General features: G+C 35.3%; 1 protein-coding gene and 1 long non-coding RNA gene across 2 annotated transcripts; one reads left to right on the plus strand and one right to left on the minus strand.

Moving 5' to 3' along the window:
• Positions 1 to 517: 517 nt before the first annotated feature.
• Positions 518 to 2,435, minus strand: LOC132708211 (uncharacterized). Its single transcript, XR_009619875.1, has 3 exons — positions 1,885 to 2,435; positions 1,453 to 1,476; positions 518 to 1,400 (listed from the first exon to the last, which is right to left on the minus strand). It is a non-coding gene; the product is annotated as an uncharacterized LOC132708211 (long non-coding RNA).
• A 109-nt stretch (positions 2,436 to 2,544) lies between these two features.
• On the plus strand, positions 2,545 to 9,712 carry LOC132708198 (large ribosomal subunit protein mL40). Its single transcript, XM_060680370.1, has 5 exons — positions 2,545 to 2,762; positions 2,819 to 2,905; positions 2,959 to 3,129; positions 3,206 to 3,401; positions 3,465 to 9,712. Exons 1-5 carry the CDS (start codon positions 2,728 to 2,730, stop codon positions 3,576 to 3,578), a joined length of 603 nt encoding a protein of 200 aa, XP_060536353.1. The 5' UTR covers positions 2,545 to 2,727; the 3' UTR covers positions 3,579 to 9,712.
• The last annotated feature ends 616 nt before the right edge of the window (positions 9,713 to 10,328 follow it).

Genomic DNA, 10,328 nt, shown 5'->3' on the forward strand with positions numbered 1-10,328 from the left:
TACCTCCTTAGGGAGATAAGTGAATACTGCAGTACATACACACACAATTTGACACTGATAGATAGAATAGAAACAGTTCTATCAATAAATACTGATTTTGTAAATCTGCTTGTTGGATTCAGGACAACTGGAGTAGGAAAAATATTATGTTTACAACTTGGGAAAAAGAGATCTTGATTAGTCTCAGACTATTTTCCCAACCCTTGCTTGGCTTGAGAGTAAACTATGTCCTTGATTCATAACTATGTAGTACAACAAGATTTTGGACAAGTTATGGGACTGATCCATGTTCTCTATCCTATTTATTTTTGTAAACTTGCAGATGTCTGTTCCCTATTTTTGATGATCACTTATCCTGCTAGTTTCATCCTTGTCAAAAATGGAGGGAGGCTGATAACTTTCAAAGAGCATTCGTATGTGGGATCACATCACTCCTTTAAGCTATAGAAGAGGTGTTAAACTCTTGATAAAGTAAAGCAGGCAGTGCAGTGTCTTCTAGGTGGATATTGTGATCAGTTGTAAATTGGTTTGTTTTTCGGTCATTCTATTTGCTGATGAAACTTAGCAACCCATATTTAGAGTGCCAAATGGTACCTTTTTTTTCAAATCCGATTGTTAAAATTTATCAAATAATTCCACATTCCTCCTCAATATTATTTTGTTGGTTTATCAATTTTTTTTCAGTCTAAATAATGATATTTTAATGCATAATTTTGACTAACAATTTTGTTTCTTGAACATAAGGGAAATTTTTGTTGATAGGGGGGCGTTTTTCGACTTTATTTCCAACAAGTCAAAATAATAATTTCTTTGCTAGATAAAACGACAGCAGACACCAGCAGATCTTCAATCTTCAGTGGTAGTCGGAACACAGAATAACCACCAGTCATCAGTTAAGGCATAGTAACATATTGTCAAGTAAAGTGCTTCAGATTAAATTTTTGTTTTGAATTTACAGTTAATGAAAATTGTGCTTTAGTTATTCTACTAATAATTAATAATAGTTTAATATATTATAAGTGAACATTTTTTGCAATTTTCAAAGGTGGTGATCCTCCCAAATCAAGTAATAAAAGAGTTCCTTGAAAAGAGTAACACTGAAGCATCTTCTGTAGAACGCCATTGTGCAAATAAAAAATAAATATGCTATTTAATTTCTTATTGTGTTTATAAGCAACAATCTATTTTATTCTTTTCAATAAAGGCCTTATTAAATAATTCATGTATTTATTCATTTATATTTTTACATTATTGTGTTCATTCACCAATGCCACTATATCTTCTGTGAACTTCAAAACAAGTTAATAAAACACTATATAAAATGCTATTGTAATTAAAGGTAAGTCATAGTTGTGGCATAAACCGCAATCTTGTCTGCAAAACCCGTCTGGAGTGTGCATCTGTAAAAAATATTTCTTAATAGGGCTTTTAGAATGTTTCATGTGAACTTACACTTTTAAAAAATCTCGAGCATTTCTGGAAAAGTAATTTTTGGTTATTTACATTTGAATCCAGATTGCAATAAAAAATAGCTAAATTATTGTGTGAATTGATACTAGTATCTTAAGCCTGGTAGGAACAATGCGATTTCTACATGTATTTTTAGCATTTAATAATTGCTGTTAAATATTTTTAACAGGGAAGCAAACCAATATGCAATTTGGCTAACAAAATGTTTTTTAAATTTTGAGAAAATAAACGACACTTTTTAGTTTTTGGTAGTTTTAATTCTGATACATTTAGGGCTAATTGTTAATTGACTTGTTTTGTACTAGTTTTTAATTTTCTTGGTTACATTTTCCAAAACCTCCAGTTTTTTAACGAAATTGTAGATTGGTATTTTTCATAATTATATATTTGGGAGGCGAACCTTTCTGAACTTACTAGACTTGCGATGAGAGAATGTGCGTTCTGTCTATACGAGGTGCTTGTTGAACATTTTTTCAACGATGTTTCCAGTGCGATATCTAGCACCTCAAAGTTATATTTACACTTTTACACATTTCATGAATTCGACATTATTTACATTTTCAATAAGTTTATAAAAAGAAACTGTTTGCGGCGATTTGCTGGCACAAATTCTGGAAAAATTAGCAGGTTTCGGGTATATATCGCTTAAAGAACCAAAACACCAAGATACGGAATTATAGTAAGGACGCCGATCCGTGTTAACTCTGCACTTGTCGCAAATTTTTTTAACAACGCTTTTTATACCTTAATTCCTTTTGCCTGAAAATTTAATGGGTTTTTGACATATTTTGAGAATATACTGCCGTAAAAATGCAGCATCCAGACATTGACGACCTGCCAGCGGCAATGTTCGTTGTTCGAAGCCGCAAGCCGCAATGCCTTATGAGTCGAACGTCAGAAAATGCAATTTTAAATACGAAATTTCAAATCTCGCGCACGCGCATATTGAGCAGATTCACGAGTTTCTGTATTATTAGCATAGGCAGGGCCTCTATGAGTCTAGTAGCTATATGGTTAGTTAGTAGCCTTATCGGCATTTTGAGAATAAATGTTGATACAATTTTTTTTGTGTTGATCTGTGACCAAAAGAATAATCCTCGGCGGATGCCGGAAATGGACGGGTGACTACAGCAAACTTGCCTCTCCTAGAGCAAATAGTATTTTCCTTTCTTCTCTTTTATTTGGTTTGCACAAAACCTGGAAACTGCTTTTCTGGTTTTAATTTGTTTTTTTAGCCGTGCCGAATTACAAGTCGCAATGACCTTATTTAAGAAAGTAGCCAGTTTCTACAGGTTAAATTTCGTTCTAATCGTATTGTACGACTATGGTACCATAAATCTGTTTTCAGATTTGCAAACATTTCGTCGTCCCTAGTATTATCACGCAGTTTAACAACCTCGACTCCATTATTGTTCCAATTTACACCTTGCCTACTGTAACTTGTTTTTTTTTTTGGCTTCTTCCAAGGCGCTACTGTTTGTGTTTTAGAGCAGAACCATTAAAAAAGAAAAAGCGTATAGATCCGGCGATTCTTAAGGCTAGGGAAGAAAGGAGAAAGAAGAAACTGGAAAGACAAATTAGGAGATTAGAGAAAAACACGAAGCAATATAAACCTATCGACGAATGCGAAGTTCCATTAGCTCTATTAGATGAGAAGACGTAAGTTATATTAATACCAATTTATTTCAGATCCAGCTAGTGCCCTAAAGTTGCCACATAAATTTCATTGTTTTAGAAAGAGGCAGAGGGAAATAACTTTATCACCAGAAATTTTAGACAAACGTGTTTTATTAGAACAAAAGTGGTGTAGTTACAAACGTGAACAGCATTTGTCTGATTTAAAAATATTGGATAGACTATTGTTTGCCCAGCAATATGCACTTGATGAACTAAGAAAAGAATCTGAAACCTTGTACCAACAAGCAATTCAGGTGCATAATTTTTTGCTAGTGCTCTGTGAACATGTTTGTTGGCAACTGTGATTTTTGTTTTAGATTGACTCTTTTTTAATTCCATATAAAAGCAATGGCCCTACTGACACACCACCCATAGAAAATTATGATCAGCCTGATGGTGAATATCAAGATATTTCTAAGAAGTGGGAGTGACAGTATTGTAACTTGAATTTCACTCTAGATAAATACCTAGTGTAGCAACTGTTAAATCCGGGAGCATAATTAAATACAAAACCCAACTTAAACAATTTACTATTCAAATGAAGCCATCTTTTCGTCTTCGACCACCATCCTCTTGTTACTTTAATTTGGTACCCTGTCTCTCACTCGCTAGAATGAGGCGTTCTGGTCGACGGCTAATTCGTCTATGGGCAGATAGATGGTGGGGATGGTGGTTTCAAGGCAGGCATGGACAAGGAACCAGAACGATTTGCAGGTGTGGCTTCCTGGATGGTCCACGTTTTCATAATGGTACTGCTGGTTGTACTCCTCTGGTCCACAATAAGGGTTATTGGGGAACAATTAACCAATACTTTGTCTGAAAGTTTGTACAAAGGTGAGGGACATCTGTGCAAGTCAGTGTATTTCTTCTGGATGTCCTGCTGCTTTTCATTGGTGCCGCAAGCTTCTTTTAATGTAATGGCCACCTTCTTATCTAGATATGGTGTAATTTGTGGAATAAAATTCTCAGTCTGAACCTATCAATAGGAAATTGTTGTTGATTTCGTCTGGGCTTCGTAATTTTCGAGTGAAAGTAATGTAGGAAGGTGTAAAACCTGTTGTTTCACATTTGGTGGAATTAATTGCAAATCGTATTGCTGCTAATTTTTCCGACCAGGTAGTATAATCATCTCCTACTAACATTGCTAAGCGTGGTTTTCAATCTCGATTTTTCGTTCTACCAAGTTCACTTGAGGATGGAACAATGGCGTCAAATTTTGTTTAATTTTTATGCAGTGGCATACTTATGGCATAACATGGGATACAAACTGTACACTCTTGTCTGAAATTGTTCTTAGAGGGAAACCGTACCTCAGAAAGATCTCATCTATCAGTATTTTGGCACATTCTTTAGATGTTGCTTTCACTAATGTAGTCTTTGATGATGAATATCCATTGTTGGCTATTTTCATGAGATGGCAGAGGTCCAAAAAGGTAGTTGGCTAGTACTTCAAATCTTTGCGCATAAATTGGCGTTTGTATCAAAGCAGTTGGCTTTTGATTACTAGCTTTATATTGTTGACATTCTGGGCAATTCTTCACATATTCTCGTATTTTTGCATTTCTGTAAAGTAGTAAAATATTGCTATCTTCTCTAAAGTTCGTTCAGCGCCATAATGAGCTGCTGTAGGAGCATCATGGTGTTCTTTTAGGATTCTAACTCTTTCGTGGGACGGGGACGACGAGCTGTGCTTGTTCGGGATCTCCGAATTCACTGTATAGCACACCTTGGGTTGTAATGTAACCTCGTACAGTCCAAAGAGCATAATCGCGTCACTGTTTATGTCTTCAAAACATTCGATAATTTTATTTAGAGCTGGATCTTTCAGTTGTTCTGTCCGTCAGTCAGCTGGTGTTCTTCGTGGAAGGTCTACAGTAACTAGACAAACTTCACAAGTGGTGCTAGCTTCATGCGTTGTACAATGCGGTCTTGATAGCATATCTGTTAAAACATTTTGGATATTCTGGACCATCAAGGCCCAACGCGCTGGTCGGCCTGTTGGTGTGGTGTCTTCAAGTTCAGAAGCCACTTAAATGGTTGACGATCAGTTCTCACGATAACTGAAGAATGGTTGAGATAGCCTCTAAATTACTTAAGACTCCATACAACAATGTTCACATGGTTCTGTGGTTGTGTAATTTTTCTCTGCTGAGATCAGTATTCTACTTGCATACTCCACAGGACGTTTTTGGCCTTCGGCTTGGAGAAGTACTGCCTCCAGTGCATAAGGAGATGCATCCGTTCGTAGCTTGTACGGTTTACTGCCATCATTTTGTTGCAAGACTGGGGCAGTTATAAGAGCCGTTTTCAATTTTTTAAACGATTGTTGTTGTTCACTACCAACGCCTATGTCAATGAAACCTGTTCTGAAGGTATCTGATATTCCAATTTTGTCGTTGGTTGTAGTTTACGTTAGATTTTCGGATTTAAGTCTTCTAGAGGACAAAATTCTACCAGCGCGGCAACATTTGTGCACCTAAGGCAATTGAAAGGATATATTCTTGTTTTCCGCCATTATATCATGTAAGTGGTGTATTTGTTGATACACTGGTGTTGAACGCATGTTTTTGTACTACTGAATTATCACTTATTTTCGAAGGAGTGTCTTTTGCACCTCTGCAGCTTGCAGAATTTGTTTTTTCAGAACGATCGCCACTTGAATGTTTCGATGATAGAAATTTGCAACATTCGTCTTTACTGTATCCTGTATATTTGCAAAATGTACATTTCAGCCGTTTCATACTGTCATGGTTTACTCTGCTTTCAATTTTATCAATAAAAGTTTTCTCCACAGCAGGACATTCGGTTAAGGGTTCGCTGAAAGTTATAATTTTATCGCGATTAATTTTTTCTCGTATGCGTCTGTTCAATAGACAATTAACTATGTCAATTTGGATTGCTTCATTTAGCGTTCCCGAAGGCAGTTGCGCTAGAGTCGCACAACACTGGCAAATAAAAATATCAGAGTTGGTTTTTGTGTCTTGTTTGCTTGCAAACAGATAAATTTTGTAGGGAGATTTCTTGGTTGTCCTCAAAAGGTCTATGGCGTCTTGCCACTCTTTTACAGAATCCTTTACGTCTTACCACTATGTTTCAGCAAAACCATTGAGGAGCATTGACACACCGCGAAACGCGTTTATGTCTGACATTTGAGAAAATTCTTTGTAAGTTTCAACCGCGTCCATAAATGCACTATCATTGTCCTTAGATCCGCGAAAAAACTGCTGTCCACACGACAGCACTTATAAAATGTTCAACGACGAGTTTTGGTTAGTTTGGTACGTTATATGCCTCAGTTGGAACCGCCAATTTGTAGGAACTGTTAAGTCCGGGAGCCATCTCGTCTTCGACCAGCAACCTCTTGTTACTTTAATTTGTGGTTATGGCTCACTCTAGCGGAACCGTACACATATACTTCAATGAGGCGTTCTGGTCGATGGTTAATTCGTCCATGCGCGGATAGATGGTAGTGAGGGTGTTCATTTGTTACACTAGCTTATTATTTCGTTTGCTATTTCGTATATAGGATCGTTATTTCCTAAAATTAATGCACATATGCTTGTATAAATTGTGCGAACAGGTGTATGAAAACCATCATAAACCATAGATTATTTTGTTTTTCACTACCTAACTGAAAAATGTTAAAAGTCGGTGAGAGCAAAGCAGTATTTTTATATACCTGAATTTAAGGTAATGTGCAGTATTCATTACTCTTAAAATTAAAACTGTTTCCTTAGTATTCTCAAGGTGACATCACATTTTGTCCAAGAGTGAAAATGTCGACGAGCATGATGTCATTATAATTGGGTACAATTCTCCTAATATTTAAATAATGTCTATTTTTTGTAATTTGAAAAACGAATGCAAATTAATCAAAATTAAACTGGCTGATTTAGCTGGAAATAAAAGATGATAACGAGTTTGGACTTTCACCATTGAGTTCGTCTCAAAAAAGCAATACATTTGAAAATTATATATATATTTTTTCAACAGACTCACTATTGAGACTTCTCCCAGGTGAGGATGGTGCTCGTTACTCGGCATTTTTTTAAAATGATGACCTCTTAATACTGACTGTCAAATTACTGCAAGATGGTGAAGCAGAAGATTGCCGGGTTGTGGGTTATTTGTACACTGTCTTGCGTGACATGGTGCAAGTATCTTGCAATTAAAATATGTCTACCACCATCAAACAGACAAATTGAACGTAACCAACATTGTCAACCTCAAATATTTCAGCAAAAGTTGCACATTTGTCCCCAGGTAAGTTTCTTGCAAGCTTTATCGCAGCATTTGAAACGGCCTTTACTACGGAGGGATAAAAGCAGTGCCGGCTCTAGGATTTTTGGGCCCCGATGTAGAACAATAATTGAAGTCCCTCAAATAAGCATTGGAAAAAAATGATTTTATAATTTTTATTGATTTTTTGTACAAAAAGATACATTATTATTACAAACGACAAAATGAAATAAAATTTGTTTATATCTTACTAATTTTAATAGATGTCCGAATAATTGACAAAAATTGCTCATGAATTTGGTATCACATATTTTGCTTCTTTATTCCTTCTGCGACGGTTTTTTATAAATCAAATTTGCTGACGTTTCGCCAATCATCCTATTAGCTTTCTCGGAGCATAACTGAAACTGGCCCACTTTCTACTCTGTCCCTGCTTATATATTGTTTGAGGGGACGAAGCTAAAAGAGGGGCATAAATATTGAATTGAATTGAATTGAGACGTGGTTAAGATTGTTTGCTTGCGTGTAAACTTCTATGGATTCTCGGATTTTTCTTTGGTAGAAGAATTAATTACATGCAGAAATTTTAGTTTTTCCATGGTCGTGTTCGGTAACTGCTGGTGAGTTTTTTTGTCGTAGCCTTAAGGCTCTTTTATGTTTTTTGAGCCTAGTTGGTATTTTTCGTCCTGTTTCCAATGTATTCTTTCCCACGTAGACTACTGATATTTCAAAAGGAATTTTGTCTTTGAAAGATCGAATATGTTGATAGATTTTTGGACAAAAACTTTGATGTGGTCACATTGTCTTTGCAAGGTTGTGGTGAATTGTATTACGGAAATTATTAGAGAGAAGAGCAGATGTAAGGTGTTTTAAATCTCGCTCCAATGACTCGGATTGATAGAGTTTCACAGCTCTGTAAACAACAGAGTTAATAATGATGATGATTTTTGGGCCGGATGGTGATGTGACCATGCATTAAAGTATCGGTCTAGGTGCGTAGGTTTTCTGTAAACACAATGACCCAGTGTTAGGTCTGATTTCTTATTGATAACAATATGAAAGAATGGGAGGATATTATTAGTCTTCAACTCAATGGTAAAACGTATGTTAGAGTGTATAGAGTTTAAATGGCTTAGAAAATTTCGTTGGGTTCTTGACCATGAGGATAAATAACAAAAGTATCATTAACATAGCGTTTCCATATTATTGATTTTAAATGGAAGGTGTCGAGGGCTTTCTTCTTAAAGGCTTCCATGAATATATTCGCGATGCCTAGTGATAATGGACAATCCGTAACTGTTCCCTATGTTTGGTTATAAATTTGACCTTAACAAGAAAAATCTGTTCCAGAGAAGCATCTTTCAATTAAGATGAGAAGGTTTGGTTTCAGATGCTCAGATTTTGATATATCTGACTTTAGTAAAGAGAGATTTTGCGTTGCAACTAACTAGAATATCGTTTGGATCTAATGTAATACATTTTGATAGTTCAATGAAATGAAAAGAATTTGAAATAAATTATTTTTGCAATTTTTATCATCAAACGTGCAATACTAAGGTAATGCATATTTTATTACGACAAATAAATATAGGTTCAAACTGTCTCTCGTCAATTTCCACACATTGTTCCATTCTTTGTTCGGTAGAGAAAACTGGCGCTAGTAGTTGATGCATTATATTTCGAATGGTATTTTGTATGCCTGTCCTTGTTGTTGGTTAGTTTGGTACCACTGAAAAGTCAGCAGACCTGTTTAAAATCTCTCTTTGCGTCCAATATTTACTCGGTCCTGTGTAATACTTCTCAAGTATTTTCGTAGCCTGCAAACAATTTCATTCTTTTCCCAAGCAAAATCTCGATTTCTTAAAGGGACTCATTTTATTTATAAGTGTCATCTTGTCTAATGGGAGACCCATTTATTTTTTAAGAGAGTGAACTTTCTTTCGAATTACAATTTTGGTCTCTTCATCGACGCCTTTTATTGGTCTGAATATTTGGAATCATGCTATAGATATACTATTTCTTGTTATGCTTGAGGATCAGTGGTTAATTAGTGCTGAAATATTTCTGTTTCTTGTTCACATCTCACTACTTCACTAAAGCTTGATTGTTCTCTTGCTGGTTGGAGCGTCATTAAAACTCAGTATAAATTAATATCAGAGAACACTTTGAGAGAAAGTGTGAATCTTGTACTTGAAGTGAAAAATAATTATAAAAGGCTTGGAATAATGTAAAACTATTAATTATACCATTGCATGATAGTAATAGCATAGATTCAAACAATTCTAACCACTATTTTTATGTAATATTTGTCTATTATTTATATAATTACAATTAGACGGTATGCAATACAACAGAATGCAGAAGTATATTATGTGTTTCAATTTCCTTACTACTACATTATTACAGGCATGATTATTCATCATGTATTGGACTATAGCTCTTTAATACAGTCGACGATGTTCAGTACTCCATTTTCTATGGGTACATTGCTATCAATTAATGAAAATTGGTTCAGATCCAAAAAAGTATTATTTAAGAGAGCAAACAGTTGGACAAGAGGGAACTCCAGCTTTTAAAAAAGCAATTCTTTATTGTTGACTTTGACAAATTTCGCCATGTTGTCGAAAACCATATTGAAGCGATGGTTAAGGTAATGTTGATTTCAATGTGGTCTAGCGGGAAACCGCTATCTACATATGTTAAAAAATCTTAACTTCTCTAGAGCATCTTAAAATTTTGAATAGTGCCTTGGTCTAATAGATGGCAATATAAGGGGTGTATAGAAGAAAAACAATTTTCCCAATGTCATGAATATTATAAGCGGTTTTTTCTTTTCACCTTCCATATTTTCTAAACCAAAAAACCAAAGAAGTTTCGTCTGCACCTTTTGGTGCGTTCTATTTATCTTGTTGGCTTGTTCAGAGCCTAACTGAAACTGGCTG

The sequence above is a fragment of the Cylas formicarius genome, unplaced genomic scaffold, assembly GCF_029955315.1.
Source record: "Cylas formicarius isolate icCylForm1 unplaced genomic scaffold, icCylForm1.1 PGA_scaffold_10__41_contigs__length_53128322, whole genome shotgun sequence".
Lineage (NCBI taxonomy): Eukaryota > Metazoa > Arthropoda > Insecta > Coleoptera > Brentidae > Cylas > Cylas formicarius.